Below are 21,502 nucleotides of genomic sequence, written 5' to 3'. Positions count from 1 at the left end.
AAATTTTACCTTTTACTTAGTAGAATGGGTCCAATTTAACTTTGCAGTAATATTGTCATGCCCAACATCATTCATATTTCATCTCTATCATCCCTTCTTTATACTGAAGTGGGGTCACATATTAATACAATACCAACATATTTGGGGCTATTTAACCGACTTCTAAAAATGATTTATGATTAGGAAGGCTCACATATTTTTATGGATTATCTGCCATTTGTTGGATTCTCATTAACTCGTTAACCTCAAGATTCTAGATGAGGTGACAAATCGGTGTCAAATACAAAACGAAAATATGATCAATCAAAGTGATGATGTGATACTCAACCATATACACTTTGAAGTTAAGTTAATAATTAGTCTGAGATAATGTCATGTCAAGTCGAGCTTAGTAAAAGTTGTATAGAATTTCGTATCTTTATAAGGAATGTATCCTAACTTTTATAGTAGAAATCGAGCTTAGTAAAGGTTGTATAGAATTTCGTATCTTTATAAGGAATGTATCTTTAACTTTTATAGTAGAATTTTGGGTTGGTAAAATCTCGATGTCATGCTAGGCTTTAGGTAAGTCAGAGTTGAATCATGTTTGCCATTCCTCAACCTCCACTTATTCGATTAAGACCCATACACGTGTTTTCAAGTGATAGGACGAAGTGAGAGACTCTAATTCCACCCATATCGATGCAATAAAAAGAGTCAAAATAAAAGATGCATGAAGTTTAGTTGCTCTCCTTCACATGAAGTTCCTTACATGTTACAGGGTAACATCCATCTATAGATTAACATATGGCTTTCATATTCTTACTTTCCCTAGAGCTTTAAAGTTTCTAATACGAAACCAATTTAACATGTAATTCTTCTCAAAACTTCGTATCTTTCAAACCTATAAATCATAATTATGAGTGTCAAAGGACAACATTTTTATTGTAATCAGATTTTGTAGGCATTAAATGCAAATTTTGATGTGTTGAAACTTGAAAGTTGCCTGGTCCTTTGATGGATGTGACAGAGTCCTAAACCTTTTTTTATTCTTCACAGAGAAAAGGAGATTGGTGGGTTTTCCATTCTGCATTGCATTTTTTAAAAAAAAAAAAAAAGAGAGAGCAGAAAGCTTTCAGCATGTGAAAATGTAGAAGAATACAGAGTCCTCATTCCAATGCAACATGATCTCATGCAGGGCATGTGGATTGATACTCAAACCATATAAAATTTCAACCAATGCAGCAATATATAATAAGGTCAGATTTGGTGACATTTATGCAAATCCATCACGTTTCTTGGAAATCATAATCAAATTGGACTCAAACACATTCAATTATGAACAGAACGTCCCAAAACACATGCATTTTTTTGGGCAATGGCTAATTCTCCTTTAAAACTGTGCCATAAGTAGATGCCAAACATTGGTTAGGACTTGGGAGTCTCAGATAAGCCTCTCTCTCTCCCTATTAAAATGACATTTTTGGTAACTAGTCTGGCTGGCTTTTCTTGAGGTCATATTGAGAGCAACAGATGATGCCGCACAGTGAAGTGTTCGAGTATAACAATATGACCGAGAAAGAAACGGACCCGTTGAAGTGATCAACACGACCTCAAAAGCTATAAGACAAGATGAATGGTAGTTTCATAACGAAATGAGTCGTGATTCATATTACATTTCAGAGCAGATAACGATAGAACAGTCTACATAATAGGTATACCAAAGCCCGACACTAGATAAATCTTTAACAGTTGCATACATATTTAGGAAATACCTGTGGATTGTGAACAAATGAAAAGTGCGTTCGATCTCTCCCCAATCTCAGTTCTCAACACTAGATATAGCTGAAAAAAGCAGTATTTTTCTGTAACAAATTGTAATTCTGTTTTGATTTGCACAGCCATTTCAGTTGGGAGTTGCATTGGAACCTGCAAGTAGAGGTGAGTGAAGGCAGGAGTTTGCAGAGCAGTTGTTTCCCCTGGCCCGAATAGTTCGAAACATTCGATTAGAAAATCAAAGCAAATATGCAAAAATCATAAAGATCAAACAAGTATATGAGAAACTTTGAAAAGCATAACAGAGCAGTGAGATCTTTAGAGAAGTTGTTAAGTAGAGAGCCTACTTTTAGCATGTGTGTTTGTTTATTTCAAGTAACGAGTTTGATAGCATGCGTGTTTGTTTATTCCGAAGCATCCTGTTCTCTAGCTACACACTTATTTTAACAAAATATACAAAACTGCTCTTGCCTAGATGGAATAAATGTACAAAGAATGAAAATAAAGTAGATTCTTCATAATTATGGAAAGACTGAAGTTATCAGAAGAACAATACTGACCCTGATTGACCCAAAGATTCAACGTCGTTGTTTGCTTCTTCCTTTTGAGCGTAATCATAAGGATCGTAGCTGGAACTTCTAGTAAAGTCCAGAAAGTAAAGAACAAATGCTATCAGGCAGCAGCTCAAAAACATGGAAAGATGTCCAAAGATCCAGATGAAGAGAGGAATTGCAAAATAGAAAGCTCGCAATCCGAGCGACCAGAAAAAGCTTCCTCGATTCAAGGCTGCAGCAAGATAATCCTGTCTGCCTTCACAAGCAGGCAAAGTGACTAAGAAGCTGGCATGAGCATAGTATCTGATAGACTGCACATTGCAAAGAAATGCAACGAGGAAACACAGTACAATGTAACGGTATTTGCCGGTACTCGATGTGCTGCTCACAAAAACACTGATCAATGAGCCAACCGTGATCGTTGTCGTCGCCATAAGCGTAGAAGCCATGATGTTGTTTCGTATGGTTTGGACAGCAAGAACACCATTCTTTGAAGGGTCCTGAATATGATCACTTATAGTAACCTAGTCAGCCATGGAAGTTCTCTCTACCCCTCCTCCACTTCTTAAATCCATAAACTAAACATCACTATTCTATCCAACTGTTTTGAGTATTAGTTGATTCAACGTAGTTTCTGAACCAATCAGAGGCGAAATTAAAGAATGGTCTATTACTTAGAAGGCACGAAGGCAGATTAAATTCTCATGATAGGGGAAGGAATACAATCATAAGTCCATTTAAATCTCAGTCAACAAGATAAGAAAATTGGAAATCCAACAGATGTTTGTTAGTGGATGACTCTTAAAGAAAAAAACATGAGAGCCACACAAAAATCCACAAAAAAAAGCTACAAGATATATCAAAAAGACTCGCAGAAAAAAGATCAAGAAGAAGGAAAAAATTCTTGATATTGTTCCCAAAAGCTCACAATGCTTCCATTATTAATTGAAGGCCATGACTCTCTAAACAATATTATACTGGTTTTCTCTCACTCACATATGCTTTTTCTGAATAAGAGACAAGAGAAAAGCGAGTAAGAGAGAGAGAAGGAAAGGCACTTACTTGAATCATGGTTGAGACCCATTGCCGGCGGGATTCGGCATTGATTCCGATGACCGTTATTCTGGGTCTCCGGTGAATGGTGATTACCAGCCAAAGATGGTAGCCCACCAGCACCGCAAAACCAAGCGGAACCATCACATATTCAAGCTGTCTCGCCTCCATCCCAACTCAGCTCAGCTTCTGCAAACTACCAAATCTCTATCACACAACTCGTGTACATCAATGGCGACAACTTATAGTAACAGCAACAGCTCAAAAGGCTTGCAGGCACGTTATTTTGTAATATTTGTCAAACTCAATTTAAAAAGGAGGGGTTGAATAACAGAAGTAATTTTGTAAGATTATCTGTCGCATCGTAGCGAGAGAAACACAGATTAAACAAGTTTTAAGTAACCGTCGAACATGAAGCACGTGATGCAGGACAAGCAACTTGCAGGCGACCAATTGCTCAGTCGTAAACAAATGATAAATAATACCAATAACCAAATAACATCATATCAAACAAAAAAAAGTCGGTATTAATTTAGATAAGTTGATCTTCTCATCAAAGACGAAGAAGTATTTTCCAAAACAATTGAAGTTTTACTGATCATAATTCTTAAAGATGATCTGTTCTTGAAAGAGTTTTGTAAACCCATTAGTTTACAGAAAGTGATTCTGTTCTCCAAGGAAAGTTAATAACAGGGGGAAGATCTATGGTCTTCTCAGAGGTTTCTGAGAAATAATAGTAGGCTATCATCTGCATTAATATGGTAGAAATAGAAGGCATACACCGACTAGTACGTTTATAGAACTGTTGGCCTTCAAGCCCATCATACATATTACATAAAAGCCTGACCTTTTTTTTTTCTTTTTTGTTATTATTTAGGGTCAAGAGTTACACATGAAAAGAAAATCGACAGGCAAGACATCGCCCGATACATAACAGATAAGAAAAATGCTCTCCCGAGCTGCTTTTGGAAGAACCCTTTACGAGCTTTTACCAGCTTTGCCCAAGGATGTGAGGCTCAACCTGCAATTCGAAGGAAGAAAAAAAGAAACTGGATTGAATCAGCCAATATTGACAACGACAGTGTGTGGTCATAACCACACAAAAAAGAAAAGGTAAAAGGAGACTATGGAATGTTTAAGATAGCAACCGATGGCCAAACGAAGGCAGGAAGAAAAAAGTAAAGATATTTTAATCAAATGTCAACCATTCTTATTCCCATATAATTAAAGAGTTGCAAAGCCACCTGATGATTGGCTTTCGCCCAGCTGCAGGTGCAGGAGCAGTCCCAGTTGACAATGGCGCCACAAGCTCAGCAGGCTTAACATAAAAAATTATACAGTGAGATAACAACGGACTGAAAATGAAGCTTATTAGTTAATCTAGCTTTAGATGCGAGGGGCAAACAATTTAGTTTTCAAAGCTCTCAAAGATTCCCCTTAAATATTTATCTTACTACAAAGCTTTAGTGCAAGATAGCGTATATTTCTTTATCCTATAATATTTGAAGACCTGTTTAAGACGAGAAGATGAAAAAACATAACATAACCACCCACAAGCGAATCATTTAACATTTTATGAGCCGTACGCAACCGGAACAATAATAATCTGCAATTGAGGTTGAAATGAGAACCAACTGTATGATAATACAGAAGAACTGAAAAGAAAAATAAAGTTTTGGTTAAAGAAAATAAAACCTCAAGCTCCTCCAAGCCCCCGTTGGAATATGAACATGAGGACTGGCGTGCTTCATTGCTAGATGGTATAGGCACTACGGAAGATGTGTTTGCAGCCGAAGACAGTATTATGGGGCTACCCTGCTTTGTAGCACCAAAATCTTTAGCTTGATTTTTATAATCAAAATCGTCGAGCTCTTCAGGCTCACACGGAAAAGCTTGGTGGGAATCATAAGGATCAGACAAAATCTTTTGAATTGCCAGCTTCTCTGCTTCCTTACAGCTTGATGTATCAGCAGCTGCAGATTCAATGTTTATGGAAGGATTAACTCCTATCAATCCATGATCTCCGTTATTCTGAGAAGAAACATCTGCCATATTTTCTAAGTTATTTGCACTAGTGTGAATAGAATTCATATCCTTAACAGAACATGAGCTAGTGATACTGATTCGGCTGGCTTCATGAACTTCCTCAGTGTGGGAATGAGCAGCGGCCGAGCACTCTCCATTTCTGAAGTTAGTATTCACATTATCATCAATACGCATTCTTTTCCTTCTATCATCTACTCCATCTGAACTTTCTGTGGCTTCAAATGGCCTGTCTACTTGAGTACTGTCAGAAGCTTTTAGTTCTGAACTACGCCTGCTATCCCAAGTCACTTTAGATGCACGTGAAGGTCGAACTCCACCCGAGAAAACAAAATTTGGTATATTTCTCCTCTTCACATGTGAAACGTAAATCTCCATCCCAGGCTTCCACAGTGTATACATGTTGACAGAACGTTTGAATTCCTCAACTGTCAACCTTATATCAAACTGTTCACCCCCACTCGTGGGAGCTCCTCCTTGTTTTCGCTGCAAACCCATGAAATAACAACAGTGGAAAGGTCTGGATTTATCAGAAAAATCGCCTGGATGTGGATGGCACTGAAGCATGTTATACGTATGTCTCTCAATCTGCATCAGCACACATGAAGCAGAGTCAATCTCCATTTATAGTTAAGAAATGAGTTCAAATTTTGATTAATGCTAGAAAGGCCAAAAGTAAACAACTATGAAATTGCAATTTCACCTTCAATGTCAGTTGGCGAAGACGAGATTCAACCCAACCTTTCCACTTTCTTAGATCATCAACATTTTCTGCAGTAACGTCTATTTGTAAATAGTTCTTATATGCTTCGAAGAAGGGGTAGGACTCAAAAAGAGTGTCCCAATCAGCCTTGTTTTCTTCCATAACCTGATAACATTTAACAACCATCAAACTAGATAAGAACAATGCTTCACTGTGTAACAAACCTGCACCTTGCACTATGTAAAGAGGGAAAAGTTCTCTAATGTCAATAACAAAAGTTACCATACCAAATTAACTGCAAATAAAATACTAATAGTTCTACCCCCACTAGTAGTTCGGCTGATAATTAATAATAGCATCTTCACAAAAAACATACCACTGGCATATTCATGAACAAGGTTTAAACTGACAAATTGGAGACAGAACCTAACCAAAAAATCTAGTGTACTAGCATGCAAATAGAAAATGACATTAGCCAGAAAAGAAATCTCTTGAACTTAGAAAAGAAATTTATTAAAAATACCACATATAGAAGGATGGATGAGACATCAAATTAAAGAGAACACAAAATTACACAGAACCATAACTAGATGATACGAGTTGAAGACAAATTTTCTACCACCAAGTAAAAGATCCTAAGATATCATATGCCAACAGGTCAAACAACCAAATGGACAAAATAGAAACATGAATCCAAACTCATTACCCAAAAATCCCTAGCTGAGGACTTTAGATATCATAGCAGAAAATTACAGAAACGTACCTCACAAATATCATGTCCCCTCTGAAATTCTTCAGTCATAATACGTAGAGTGCTTGATGAAACATTGTAGCTAGAGTTCATGCAAGGATAAGCAGGAGTAATAATAGGCATTAAGTGGAATCTATCCTTCGGATTTCTCCTTGGATCCCAAACTTGAAGTCCAAGAGATCCTTCTTCGTTGGCACAGAGCATGACTGGATTTGGCCAGCGCCACTGGGTGAAGACCCTGAAAAAACGAGACACAAGCATATTTGGCAATGCATTGGGGTATAGTTGGCAAATGCGGGCAACAAGCAATGCCCAGTTTATACCACCAAGAAACCCAGAAACCTGACCACAGTATAAATTAGAAGTCACATGACTTGTATGAGAAATTCTTGTATAAACTTTAGAAGTAATCCATTTTATAAGATATCTGCACCGTACATTGGAATAAACACCTCGGCGTTTTGCCCAAAACCTCATGCATCTCAATGTCGTTCGGAAACTCTGCACTTCATAAATTAACAAATCTAAGAATAAATGAAATTAAGAAAATACGAGGAACATCTAGGCAAGTTTTGGAAGCAACATCCTCAACCTGAATATTTGGAACTAATCGCAGAACACGGTCAGTAACTCGACAACCATTTAAACTACGAACTGTTTGTTCATCTGCATTCTGTAGTATCGAGTCCTGAGATATATCCAAGTCCTGGTCCAGAATAGAAATTTTGGGAACAGATCATTTCAACATATATTAGTAATGAAAATTTAACAAGATGATAAGACGTTTTTGCACTTCAAAAAGGTAAGGTGGGGAAGATGAAAAAGAGTCCAGAGTGAAATAACATTGCATGCATGGAAAAAGAATCACAAAAATCCATTATCTAATAGTCAAACTCCAAATTAGCAACAAACATATTGTAAATCTATATTGTATGGTATCAGTACATCATCATCATAAAATGAGCAACTGAACACGATTGGGGGATGCCACTATTTTATATGGTTTCCTTCAAATTTAAAGCAGCGAAATTTGTGTATTCATTTCCAAAAAAGTACATCATCATCATAAAATATATGAGAATGGGATAATTTTAAATGGGATTAGGCTAGTATACAACAACTTACTTCAGGAATAACCCAAAGTGACAATTTCGCATACAGAAGATCAATAGAAACCCCGGCAAACTTAAATTTCATCACAGGGACATGAGCATCAGGCACAGGGTGCAATTCAGTTACTTCGGGCATCTCTGACAGCATTTTATGTAGCTCACCAAAAAAGTCTTCCTACAGCCAGGTAATGAAAGCATTATTGAATCTAAAAAGCTAAAATACCATAATATATGCAAAACTAATGCACCACAAGTATTCATGAAAATGAAAGCTGATCGCACTTCACGGGTTGCATGTCTAGGTCCAACACAGAGTGTGTCAATGTCTGCACCAGGGCCATGCACCTACAAAAAGTAAATGGATAAGCTTTCCTAATCAGGACAATAAGATGACTACAACATAATTAGAAATTCAAAAATTGAAAGCTTCATGCTAATCATTTGCAAGTAGAAAGAGAAAGCTGCAATATAAATAATGAGGGATCTAATGTGTTGCTTTTTTTTTTTTTTTTGCAGGTGAAAGCTTCTTAACAGTCTTATAAAATTTCAGATTCTATCCATCTTTTTGCCATTAGTGTAATTTTTATACCCTTTTTTTGTAACAATTTAAGTACTTTTTGTGCCACCTGGAAGAGTTTTTTGCAATCTTCCACGGCTAAATTATTAAAAAACAAAAAAAAACAAAAAAAAAAAACAACTAACACAAAGGCATTTATCTTCAGAAGAACATCATAGCACACAGAACATCAAATTTTCAATAGAGAAAAAAACCTCCACAAGAGTAAAACAGTTATGTACCCCTAAACGATATGAACCAAATGTGAAAATCTTAGCATTTGCTTCTTGCACCAGTTGCTCATTCAACCCTTTCGCACGACTAATTGCTTTAACCCAAATCTTCACAATCTGCTCCATATACAACAAATACTCAAAACATTACTATCACAGGACAGAACCACAATGTTTTATCATTTAAACAGCAAATACATGAATGTTAAAGTTCAACTAAGCATGGCAACCGATACAAATCATTATTTTCTTCTTTTCTACTTCTCAAAAGCAATTAAGTATAACCCAACCTGGTCCAGTCTTCCAAGAACTTCCTCTCTACTCACGGCTTCTTCCTGACTCTCGTACAATCCAGCATCTTGCAAATACTGAACACTCCAAAAAAAAAAACAACTAAGTTCAGGAGAAAACACAGCATACTTGCAATAAATGATTTTGTTCAAATTGAAACACCCGATAACCTTTTCAAGTTCGCGAGTCTTTATCACGTCGTACTCCGTTGGTCCACTCAACGAAATGGGATCAGTAATGCCTAATCGCTGCCCATTATTCCGACCACTTAATGCAGGGCTCCCCATTCGAAAATAGTACACAAATTTTACAATCTCGGTTTTTTCCTCTCTCGCTCTCTCTCTCTCTCTCTCTCTCTCTCTCTCTCTCTCTCTTTTTTAATTAAGAAAAGGGGATGGCACGAATGTATTGTTTATTGAAATTTTCACAAGTTCTTTTTTTTCTTTTTCTTCCCACCTTCTTCCTTTTTTTCTCTTTTTTTTCACACCTTTTCCCCGTAGAAAATCAGATCAGGAAAGGAAAAAAAATAAATGAGAAGATAATAATCATATAAACGTCAATAATACAATACTGGGAAGGGAAAATCCATTAACATGGAGCCCAAAGCTACAATCAATTGAAACTACAAAGAGAACAAAAAGAAAAAAATGAAAAACACTTGAACCCTAGTCTAATTTTCTTATAATATGAGATTATTGGACAGAGTACAAGACCGATCAGGCCCAAAATTGATACACAAAACTCAATCTCGATGTGAGAAAGGATAATCAGAAGCAGCGAAAAGTGATCGGACACAAAAGGCAGAAAAATTGGTGACACAAATGAGCAACCAGAACACCGAGGGCCTTCGCTTTCAGAGGCTGTGCGAATGAAATTCTTTGACAATCGCCGTCAGCAGAGCTCAAGAAGATCCACCCTGAAAATAGAAAGCAAAAACGTAAAAAGAAAGAAAGGCGGTCACCGCTGGAGAATCCGAGAGGGACAACAGAGATGAGAGAGCTCCAGAGAGAGATATCGAGAAGATATTGGAGGAACCGGCTTAGCCCTTAGGATTTGGGGGCTCCTTTTTCCCCTTTTTTCCTTTCACTTTTCCTTCCTCCTTTTATTTATCTTTTTTTTTTTCCAATATTAGGGTTTGGATTTCACATTTATAAGGTAAATTTATGAGATACAGACCAGCTGCCCAACTTGACTACTTTTTCACTTCAACGGGATTTTTTCTACCTATGATATAACTACATCGCCAACTAAAGCACACTTCAAATAACATATATTTTCGACTTTCCAATTTTCATTTCTACGTATTATTGAATTAAAAAGGAAAAAATTTCAATGTTATTTTTATATTACATTTATGTAATCGTTTTTATTGAATATAGCTCAATAGTAATTAATACATTCTTATCCTATTAAAGCTGTATGTTCAAATTTTTCATTTTTTCATAACTCTAATTTGTTGTACTAAGATATATATATTACTTCATATAGAATATGCGTTGGATTTGTTGAAAACTTGGTAAAATCAAGATTTTAAATATGTAGTTATAAAAGTTGATAAAATTTTCATGATTAAAATTTTACATAAAAAACATTAAAATCAACAAAAATACTCCTTTTTTTAAATCAGAGAATTCAAATCTAATACTTTTTAAGATAGAAAGTTCAAATCCACGTACAGCACATGTGTCAGACTAAGAGATCATGTAAATGTTAGGAAAAAAATTTACAGTTAAGCAAAAAACTCTATTTATTGTTTTTTTTTACAATAAAATAATTTTCATTAAAAGGAATTGGAAACTAAAGAAGTGTTAATCCACGAAAGAACAAAAAAATAAAAATAAAAAAAAATTCTATTTATTAATTGCTTCGATAGGAAAAAAATATCGCTTTTTAATTGCTATTAGTAATATCCCATATTTACGTTTAAATAACACAAAGACAACTGAACATGATATTCGTGGAACATATTTTAAAGGTGTCCGAGGAGAATAAACTTAACTAACTGCCGACCCACTGGATAAAACGCCTTATCTCCAAAATGATGTTGTATTAAAAAAAAAAAAAAAGACAAACAAACAAAATGGTCAAATATAGTATCTGTGAATTATAAATTAAAATCATCCTCCATTACAATTGAAAGTTTAAGAAGTGATTAAAAAGTGATTGAGAAAAACTTTGGTTACTACATTTTCATAAAATAATGTTATAGAGCAACTTCATTATCAAAATTCTACAAAATTAATCGAGGAGACGACAGCTATTATGGTTCATATTCCTTCGACAACATTCATATTTCCTATTTCTTGTCTTCAATTCTAAAGGCAATCGAAACAAAGACAAGACACAATGGGAGAAGGTGGTTTAAATATTTGGTTTGTTTCCATAAGATTTCTTCACCCAAAAAAGAAAAGCCACATACCTCATAGAACATAGAACACACACATTATACTGTCCATTTGCATGTAATTCCCAATATCATTTCACAGAGATACACAGATACAATTGAAATGGGGAACATAAGTTCACATTAGGGATTTTGATCCAAACAAATAGCAGCCATATGACAAAGTTATTTGGGGTCTTCCTAAAAAAGGAAGGTTCTTAAAGCCGAATGGGTCTGCCTCGAATTCTTGCAGTCCAATTCAAGTCTGCGTTAATCTCGACAGCCAAACACTTCGCTAAACTAATTATTAACCGAAAAACAAGTCTGAAGATCTTTGCAAGTTAAAGGAAAATATTTTGGACCACTCTGCTGGAAAAAGTGAAGCTGATGATGAGCCAAAGTGGAGGACCTTCGGAGTACATGTCACCAAGGTTCTAGCAATTTCAACCTGCCTTCCCACTTTTTGTTTTATTTTTATATCCGTGTGTCTGGACCAGCTTGCACGCACCTCGACTAATCACGGACCAACCACCTAAACCTACTACATTTGATTGACAAGATAACTCGTAGGATATTAAATCCTAAGTAAGTAACCACCATGGTTTGAACCCATTCCCTCCAAGCCCTTTGCTATTTACATTGGCCCTTATTGACCACTAAGTCATCCCATGATGGTTGCCTTCCCACTTTGTTTCTACTTCTCTGAATCCCCCTAGTCTGGTGGCTTCTAGAACTGGCATGGTCATAAGGAGTTGAGAGAGTGAGAATCATTAAGGTTACCAACAAATATGATTTTGATAAGAATAGGCTGGCTTCCGGAGATATGCATCAACCGCAGCAACTGTAGAAGCGCTTTGCATATCATATCTAAGTTGGATTCTCTCTTCCTTCCTTCAACTTTTTCGGTGGATTGTTTCCAAGAATATTGGACTCTTTTTTTTGGGGTAAGAAATAAGACAAATGAAAGAATGTACAACAAAAAACAGCCAACTAAAGGAAGTCAAGCCTGAAAAAGAGCTCTAGTCCTTTTTTTCTGGATAGAGGTGGACGACTAGGCTGTTTACTTCTCTATTGGATGGCTCTCCCTCCCATTTTTTCATTTAAGTACTTTTTTAGTACAACAAATGTGGGGTAGGGGTGGGATTTGAAAATTCAGAAAAATTTTCATCACCATTTTTCCTCCTATCTAGTATCTTGTGGCCACGATTTTATGGAGAAAGCTAGTTAATACTCTTGATTTCTACTTCCAGCTTCCTAAAGCGTGAAAGAACCTACTGTTCAAAGCCTATGTGGCGACAGATTCAATAACAGGGCAAAGTTTTGATCGTTGTCAGGCTTCTATCCAATCCTGCAAGAAATTTGGCTACAAAGAGATAGATGTATATTCAGTATTGACTATTGAGGAAAGGAGGTCTCAAGACTTCAGGAACTGATCTATGTTTCTTTTTCCAAGTGTGAAGTTTAACTGTTCTTGTAATTAATCGTTATGGATATGTTATGGGAAATTTCATATCTATCAATATAATTATTTCCTATCATCAGAAGAATTTTACATAAATCCTACTTCTGTCGGTTCTAAGCCACAGAAATTTCTTCCCGACAGCATAGGATAAAAGTTGTGAGATGAAATTAAACTCGGCCAAAAATTGTGTTAGACCTTTATATACCCCAATCAAAGCAGCACAAAAATTCCTCTGGCAGCATGTGTTAAACAAGTCCATGATCAAATCAAACTGAGACAAAAAAGACAATATTAACTGAATCTTATATCTGGCGAAGAATTCTAGTCCATGAATAGTTCAAAAAGTTGATGAGATCATGAGAATGGCAAGCTCCAATGAAAAGATGAGATCTGTAACAATGATCCAGAATGTCATCAATTATACCCCAAGAATCATTGTAGCTACACATTAAAGACGATAAGTTTTCCTCATACTACCACTTGTTTTAGAAAAGAACGATAAGGTACAAAATGTAGGGAAGAAGAATGGCTAACCAATCCATCAGAAACCACTATATCAAACAGACCATACAAATAAAATGAGCTATCTAGACAATTCCAAGATATGCTAGCCGAGAAAAGTAGTATCACAGAACATCTCGAATAATTGATGAAGTTTGATGAATACACGTAAATTTCCAAAAGTAGAAAATATAATATTAAATGTACTCACCAACATAAGGATCCATAAAATCTCCTAAAGAACAAAAGGCAAGCCAATGAACTATAGGAAAATAGGAGAAAAAAGCACAGTAAAAATTTTTTAGCCATACCAAAACAGAACTAGTTTCTACTTGGCTACTTGCAAAGGGAAATGAAAAACAACAAAACCAGCATGTATCTTTCAATTAAAGCCCACACTCTACCTCACTGTGACAATGTCATCAATTTTCAAAATCATTCGAACACATTCCGTCGCTAGAGTGATTGCACTTGTACTTACAAGCAGCGGCTGAACCACATTCTCCTCCAAGATGTTTGTGATCTGCCCCTTCCTTACATTAATCCCAGTATTGATCTCACCTTGTGCATGACGATTCCTCAGTTCTGTAACAATTGTGATTGGGTTCAACCCAGCATTTTCAGCCAAAGTATATGGAATAACTTCAAGAGCCTCAGCAAAGGAACGAACACAATAACCCTCCATTCCATGCAACACTTTTGCCCAGGCACCCAGCTGCCTGGACAGCTCAATTTCTGGTGCACCACCACCTGCAATCAAGAACCTTTTATTTACCAAACACCTAACAACACACAGGGCATCATGCAAGCTCCGCTCAGCCTCATCAATCACTAGTTGGTTTGACCCCCGAACAAGTACAGTAGCTGTCCGCCCCATATCCTTGATGCCCGTAATCCTAACAATCTTCCCATCTCCCATTGAAGCCTCCTCAACAAGATCTGCATACCCCAACTTCTCGGAGCGGAAATGTTCAATATTCGCAATTGGCAAACAATTGAGAGTCTTGGTAATGAATTCAATGTCATCGCGCTCGACATCCTTAATCACCAAAATCTTGGCTTTTGCGAGGTAATGCAATGACAAATCTGTCACTGCATCTCTCAAAATACTCTTCTGAATCAACAATACGTTGCACCCAGTCGACTTAATCTTCTTAATCATACCCAAAATGTAATTTCTCTCCTCTTTCAATATCCTATCCATCTGGGTATAATCCGAAACCACAATACTCTGCTCAATGTCAGTCTTAGGTGGTGAAATCTGGAATTGAATTACTGCAATCTTCGCGTTCTCCATTCTGGTCGGTCCGCCGGCCGCATGACTTACTTTCTTGTCAAACACCAAACCCCTCACAAGCTCAGTGTCATCCACGGTCCCGCCCAGCTTCTTCACAATCTTAATATCCCTCAAATCTACCAAATCTGGCTTAGCAGGGTCAACAACCGACAGCACAGAATCAACCGCAAGCGGCGCGAGCAGTGTCGAGTACTGACTGACAACCTTACTATTGAGCGAAGTACTCGCCGATTTAATCAACGACTCTCTATCCGATAATTCAACCGGGACAGCCATTGCTGTCAACACGTCGACGGCCTTAATGGCGGTCTTGTGGAGGGAATCGGAGATTACAGTTGGGTGAATCCCATGGGACAAGAGAGAAAGGCACTGTTTAAGAAGTGAACCTGCAATGACGACCACGGTAGTCGTACCATCTCCAGCAGCAGAGTCCTGCGACTTCGAGAGCTCGACGAGCATTTTAGCGGCAGGTTGGAGAACCTCCATCTTATTGAGAATGGTTGCCCCGTCATTAGTAATGATTACCTCGCCAGAAGCCGTGGAGATCATCTTGTCCATGCCTTTGGGCCCAAGACTAGTACGAACAGCATCAGCGATGGCTCGGGCTGCCACGATATTGGCCTGGCGAATATCCTCCTTACGCTTATTATCAACGTAGGACTCGGTTTTTGAGGATCGGGGCTGAGATACAGCGGGAGCCGCCATGGATGAGCAAACTACAGCTCAAAGGATGCCCCGACAGTATGTGAGAGAGAGAGAGAGAGATTTGGAACAAATATTAAGTTTAGAAATGGCGACGAGGCAAACCCTAGAGAGACCAACGCGAACTGAGAGCGGGAGGGGAAGGGAAGGAGATTTCGAGAGAGTAGGAAATTACCAATATAGCCTTGTAGAAAAGTGGTGTTATTTTCCAAAGGCAAAAGTTAGATCTCATAAAATGGTTACAAATACAAAATTATTATTAATTGTACTAAAAAAGCAAAAAAGAACATTAACGGCCAGACGACTCCATTCATTAAATTTATATTTCTCTTTATTTGTTTTGGTATAACAAATGGAAGTGTAGGTCGGTGATTCTCGTAATTCGAAATGAATTAAATTTACTCAACCCATCAATTTATATTTTTTTTAGTGATACTTTATTCATCTTTAAAATAGTATAAGAGTGGGAGATTGTGTATTCGAAGGGGTGTTGAAGTCAACTCTCTGTGCCCCAATAGCAGCGGATCTCTCCACGGTGTCATTTGACATTTGATTTTTGTTTCGTCCAATGTGTTGGTAGGTGATCTTTGCCCATAGAGCAGCCATCTCGTGTTTTTGTCGAAGGTTGCCACAAATCTACTTCGGATCCACAAATCTCGGGTACCAACAGAAAGAAAGATCAGAAAAATCATTTGGGAAAAGGACCAACTTAATCCCACTGTCAAGGAGATAGCATATATATAATATAGCTAGCTATTGCCGCAGAAGCTCAAGAGCTTTCAGCAAAGTGGGTCTAAATCTGTTGATATCAAGGTTCACATTTTGCTTATCAAAATAAACTGATTTGAAAGCCCTCCAACCCCTCTGGTTTTGAATTGCCTGAGGATCTCTCAAAACCAACTCATCTTTTGGGTACTGCTGAATCAATGTGCTCTCTTCCACACTCATATTGTACTCCAAATACTTCAATTCCATCTCTTTTGAAGGCTCTCCAAAAAAGTTTTGGGACACCCACTTGGCCCCTCCACCTCCAAAAGGTACAATCTGAATAAAAACTGCATTTTTGGGAAGGAAAACAATGTTTGTAAGTCCTGCACCATGAACCCCCATCATCACATCACAAGAGTTCACAATTTTTGCAACTTTCTTCACATTCCTATCTGGCTCCATAACAATCACTTTGAAACCCAATATCCTCGCCATTCTGCTGATCTCCCCTGTGTTTGTAAACGATCTGGTTTTCCTTCTTGCAACAATGAGAAGCTGTGGCTTTAACCCCTTTTTCCTTCCCCTGCCTCCTCCTCTGTTTTCAGTTGCTCTGTCTCTCTTTAACGAGTAACAACTTCTCAAGAACTCCCTGAAATCTCCCATGGAGTATGAGTGTTTTTTTGGGTCAATTCTAAGCTCCTGATCATCCCGTTTAAGACCGACAATGGCTCGAGGGAAGCAATGAACTTGTGTCTCCTTGTCGATGCTAATGATGTCAAATTTGGACAGCTTTAAAATAATTGCTTGATACTTTAAAACCCACAAGGTTCTCTATCAGTTATGAGAAAGTGGACCTCTCCATTGAATTCTCTGGCTGTTATGAATAGGGGAATGACCACGTCTGTGAAGTCATGGAAATGGTTTCCTGCGTATCCGCCAGTGGAGAAGAGAATGGCTGGAACAGAGTGATTTCTTGTGCATTGAGGCATTTTTTGGGGATTTTTCACTGCTTTTACTGACCATTCCCCTGTTTTTATCATTGCAGCTTCGTCCACTTTTCTGGCATAAGGTCTGATTTTCCAAGTGCTGTTGCCTTCGGAGATTCCCATGTCAGTTGAAGCAAAAAAAACCGAGGAAGCTTCTCCATCAATTCTAACATTCACATCAATAATGTCACAGAAATCTGTCCAATCCGTCAAACTGCATACTGGTGCTGTCTTCTTTGTAACAATGTCTGCAACAATGCCATTTAGACATTTAAAGCATCAGAATTTTAAAGTTTTCCTCTCCCCTAAAACTTCTAGAATTGAAAGATTACACAGTAAAATGTTGTGATTCCTTGAGAAAATTTCTGGCTCTGTCACAATTGGTTGTCCTACCTTCATTTAATTGCTGAGAAATGATTGCTTCATTGATCATCAGCATTTTGGTGCCTGAACCTCTAGGAAAAATCTGCAGATTCGCTGCAAAAACATGTTTCTGCTTCATTGAAAAGGTCAAAGAAGAAAGAAAACATACTACATCAAAGTGTCAATCCAAATGTATTAAACTTTTTTTTAACCTTTTTTTAGTAATTGTCACATTCTCTAGCTTAACCAAATGTAAGGAATGGAAAACTTACAAATTGGAAGAGGTAGAGGGCCACCCATATGAGATTTAAGCACAATGCAGAAGCTAAATGCACTGAATAAGCAACCAACCAAAGCTCCATAGCCTAACTTCTTCTGCTCATGCTTGCTGAAGCTCCTGGAAAGTATGGAATCGTACAACATATTTTCAGGCCGATTAATGGAGAAGGCTGAAACTTTCACATCAAAAGATTAAAACCCACGTCCTCTGTTTCTACATATAAAAAGTTGCATCTTTGAATGCAGAGGAACAGAGTATGGATTTTGATGCCATTTTCTGAACCAAGACTTGAAGAATTTGAGGTGCATATTTTCAAGGAAATTGGGAATTGTTGCTTCCCACGAATTCGTTTGATGAATGTGTACTAGTGACTCTGAAAACTTAAAAAATTGGGGATGCGAAAGTGACTCGTCGGTTGACTGTTTCAATGAACATCTCTCTTCCTTCCCACCCACAAAGACCCATTTCTCACCAGTTAGTTAAAGGGCAAAAGTTTTCACGTTTTTCATTTTCTGTTTCTTATTATTTTCGTTTTCTTAATAAATAGAAAATAGTATCTGTTTCTCGTTTCTCGTTTCTTGAAACACATCAACGCATCGGAATGAGAATTCGAATTCGAATTCACGATCTTTCAATCGGAAATATGTGTACTAATGAGCGATACTTCGTTTGTTTATTCCTTTTTATAAAGATATATAAAAATAGAATTACATGCTTCAATACCCTTGGATTTAAGAATGGGGAACAAGAAACACGAAACTTGGAGCCAGTTTGGTAACGTTACCGTTTGTTTCTTGTTTATGTTTCATATTTTTTAGAAAAAAAAAAGTAGAATTGCATGGCCTCAAGTACCCATAGATGGAAGATGATAAAACAAGATTTTTTTTACTAAAAAACAATTTCCAAATTTTTTGTACAATCAATTTCCCAACTTTGAGAATATTTTTGAAAAAACGAGAAATAATAAATATCAATAGTTATCAAATGCTTAGATTTCTTAATAAGATTGGAAACGAGAAATAAAAAACAGGACTCATTTTTTTTGTTTCCAAAATTTTTATACAATTTTAATAACGTTTTCTAAAAACCTGAGAAACATAAACACGAATAATTGTAAAATGTTTAGATTTTCTTAACAAAATTAGAGACGAAAAACAATAAATAATAACGTTATTAAATGAGTAATTATACCTACTTTCCTCAAAATCTATAACGAAAATCATAAACGATACGAAACGAACCCTAAATAAATTCATTAATTTATCTTAGCATTAGCATGAAAATTGTATCATCTGCAAAATGAAAATTAACACAACTCACTGGTCTCGCTATCATCTTTGTATCTTGCCCATAGAAGCCTTGAGGTTCTTCTGCAAGTTGTAATCTTGAGATTATTATAATGCAATGGCCTGCATCCCTGCATAGTGATTCCCACGTAACGTGTTTCAAAACATCTATTGACTCTAAAATTTAATCAACAAAACTTAATTCAAATTCAAAATATATTTTGAACTTCTTATAAGATATCAACCAACTCTGTCGTGAATTTGAGAATTCTAACGATTATACACTTTATATAGTATACTATAATGTCTGTAATTCTATATGCATTAAAATATCATGTCTCGATCAAAAAGTCGAAGGTTCGAATTCTCACTATAAGAATCCATATTGGGGAAGGTTCTTATTTGATAACTCACCAGAGAAAGATCAGAAAAATTATTTGGACAAATGACTAACTTAATCCCACTGTGTGACATGGGAGTAGATTTAGGGATAACAGGCATCAGTGATCATAAGATCATGGAAGCATGGAAGCATGGTTAAGAAAAACTCAAAAAAATTAATTAGTAGTTACTAATATTCGGTTGGGTAACTTTCTAGTTGATTTGCTAAGAAGTATGTGAGTAAAGATGAAGTATGTTGAAATGACTCGTGTCGGGACAATAAAGTGCCGAATCTGGGTTCCAAATCCCCGTCTAGTCTTGGGCCTGGGATGCTACACACTGTCAAGAAGACATATATAATCATGGGCCTAGAACGTTCCACACTAGCTATTGCTGCAGAAGCTCAAGAGCTTTCAGCAAAGTGGGTCTAAATCTGTTGATATCAAGGTTTACATTTTGCTTAACAAAATAAACAGACTTGAAAGCCCTCCAACCCCCCTGGTCTTGAATTGCCTGAGGATCTCTCAAGACCACATCATCTTTTGGGTACTGCTGAATCAATGTGCTCTCTTCCACACTCATATTGTACTCCAAATACTTCAATTCCATGTCTTTTGAAGGCTCTCCGAAGAAGTTTTTGGACAGCCACTTGGCCCATCTGCTTCCAAAAGGTACAATCTGAATAAAAACTGCATTTTTAGGAAGGAAAACAATGTTTGCAAGTCCAGCACCATGAACTCCCATCATCACATCACAAGAGTTCACAATTTCTGCAACTTTCTTCACATTCACATCTGGCTCCATAACAATCACTTTGAAACCCAATTTCCTCGCCATTTTTCTGATCTCCTCTGTATTTGTAAACGATCTGGTTCTCCTCCTTGCAACGATGAGAAGCTGTGGCTTTAACCCCTTTTTTCTTCCCCTGCCTCCTCCTCTGTCTCTCTTCAACGAGTAACAACTTCTCAAGAACTCTTTGAAATCTCTCATGGAGTACGAGTGCTTTTTTGGGTCAATTCTAAGTTCCTTGTCGTCACGTTTAAGACCCACAATGGCTCGAGGGAAGCAATGAACTTGTGTCTCCTTGTCGATGTTAATGATGTCAAATTTGGACAGCTTTGAAATAATTGCTTGATACTTTAAAACCCACCAAGGTTGTGTATCAGTTATGAGAAATTGGACCTCTCCATTGAATTCTCTGGCTGTTACGAACAGGGGAATGACCACGTCTGTGAAGTCATGGAAATGGTTTCCTGCGTATCCACCAGTGGAGAATAGGATGGCTGGAACAGAGTGATTTCTTGTGCATTGGGGCATCTTTTGGGGATTTTTCACTGCTTTTACTGACCATTCCCTTGTATTTCCCATTGCAGCTTCGTCTTCTTTTCTGGCATAAGGTCTTATTTTCCAACTGCTGTTGCCTTCGGAGATTCCCATGTCAGTTGAAGCAAAATAAACCGAGGAAGATTCTCCATCAATTCTAACATTCACATCAATAATGTCACAGAAATCTGCCCTATCCGCTAAACTGCATATTGGCGTTGTCTTCTTTATAACAGCGTCTGCAACTGCAAAACAAATGCCACTTGTATATTTTAAGAGTTCTTCTAATAGACGGATATACTAAAGCATTAGGATTTAAAGTTTTCCTCTCCCCTTAAACTTTTAGAACTGAAAGATTACATAGGCTCTGTCACTATTGGTTGGCATACCTTCATTTGGTTGCAGAGAACTGTATGCTTCATTGATCATCAGCATTTTGATGCCCCAGCCTCTAGAAAGAATCTGGAGATTCACTGCAAAACCATGTTTCTGTTTCATTAAAAAGGTCAAAGAACAAAGAAACAGAGATGTCTTTGTTGTTTACATCAAAAGTCACCAGAAAAAACATACCACATCAAAGTGTCCAAATGTATTAATCTTTAAAACTTCTTTTATAAGGAAAACTTACAAACTGGAAGAAGAAGAGGACGACCCAGATGAGGTTTAAGCATAATGCAGAAGCTAAATGCGATGAATAAGCAACCAACCAAAGCTCCATAACCCAACTTCTTCTGCTCGTGCTTGCTAAAGCTTCTGGCAAGTATTGAATCGTAAAACAT

The 21,502-nt window shown here is 37.1% G+C and overlaps 4 protein-coding genes and 1 pseudogene across 5 annotated transcripts; all 5 read right to left on the bottom strand.

The window, feature by feature from the left end:
* Window positions 1-1,086: 1,086 nt before the first annotated feature.
* LOC111008633 (transmembrane protein, putative (Protein of unknown function, DUF599)) lies at window positions 1,087-3,822 on the bottom strand. Of its 2 annotated transcripts, XR_002601140.2 has the most exons (4): window positions 3,372-3,822; window positions 2,316-2,809; window positions 1,755-1,958; window positions 1,087-1,599 (listed from the first exon to the last, which is right to left on the bottom strand). XR_002601140.2 is itself a non-coding variant. In XM_022281379.2 (3 exons), exons 1-3 carry the CDS (start codon window positions 3,531-3,533, stop codon window positions 1,886-1,888), a joined length of 729 nt encoding a protein of 242 aa, XP_022137071.1. In that variant the 5' UTR covers window positions 3,534-3,822; the 3' UTR covers window positions 1,610-1,885. The 2 variants fall into 2 exon arrangements, 1 of the variants encoding a protein (XP_022137071.1); XM_022281379.2 differs by lacking the exon at window positions 1,087-1,599 and having other exon boundaries at window positions 1,610-1,958.
* A 243-nt stretch (window positions 3,823-4,065) lies between these two features.
* Window positions 4,066-10,176, bottom strand: PAPS1 (poly(A) polymerase 1). Its single transcript, XM_088121657.1, has 12 exons — window positions 9,222-10,176; window positions 9,051-9,128; window positions 8,770-8,877; window positions 8,254-8,316; window positions 7,985-8,146; window positions 7,452-7,565; window positions 7,298-7,360; window positions 6,872-7,201; window positions 6,109-6,273; window positions 5,058-5,993; window positions 4,607-4,680; window positions 4,066-4,383 (listed from the first exon to the last, which is right to left on the bottom strand). The coding sequence occupies exons 1-12, from the start codon at window positions 9,336-9,338 to the stop codon at window positions 4,341-4,343; spliced, it is 2,253 nt and encodes a 750-aa protein (XP_087977783.1). The 5' UTR covers window positions 9,339-10,176; the 3' UTR covers window positions 4,066-4,340.
* Window positions 10,177-13,520: 3,344 nt separating this feature from the next.
* LOC111008864 (TCP-1/cpn60 chaperonin family protein) lies at window positions 13,521-15,557 on the bottom strand. The gene has a single exon (XM_022281714.2). The coding sequence runs from the start codon at window positions 15,397-15,399 to the stop codon at window positions 13,798-13,800; it is 1,602 nt and encodes a 533-aa protein (XP_022137406.1). The 5' UTR covers window positions 15,400-15,557; the 3' UTR covers window positions 13,521-13,797.
* A 348-nt stretch (window positions 15,558-15,905) lies between these two features.
* Window positions 15,906-17,876, bottom strand: LOC111008793 (alpha-1,3-arabinosyltransferase XAT3 pseudogene; annotated as a pseudogene).
* Window positions 17,877-19,503: 1,627 nt separating this feature from the next.
* On the bottom strand, window positions 19,504-21,502 carry LOC111009060 (Glycosyltransferase family 61 protein). The gene is made up of 3 exons (XM_022281992.2): window positions 21,352-21,502; window positions 21,113-21,196; window positions 19,504-20,968 (listed from the first exon to the last, which is right to left on the bottom strand). The coding sequence occupies exons 1-3, from the start codon at window positions 21,500-21,502 to the stop codon at window positions 19,788-19,790; spliced, it is 1,416 nt and encodes a 471-aa protein (XP_022137684.2). The 3' UTR covers window positions 19,504-19,787.

The sequence above is a fragment of the Momordica charantia genome (assembly GCF_013281855.1).
Source record: "Momordica charantia cultivar OHB3-1 chromosome 3 unlocalized genomic scaffold, Mcharantia_2.0 BLBB01000003.1, whole genome shotgun sequence".
Taxonomy (NCBI): domain Eukaryota; kingdom Viridiplantae; phylum Streptophyta; class Magnoliopsida; order Cucurbitales; family Cucurbitaceae; genus Momordica; species Momordica charantia.
This window is presented reverse-complemented; position numbering and strand designations above follow the sequence as displayed.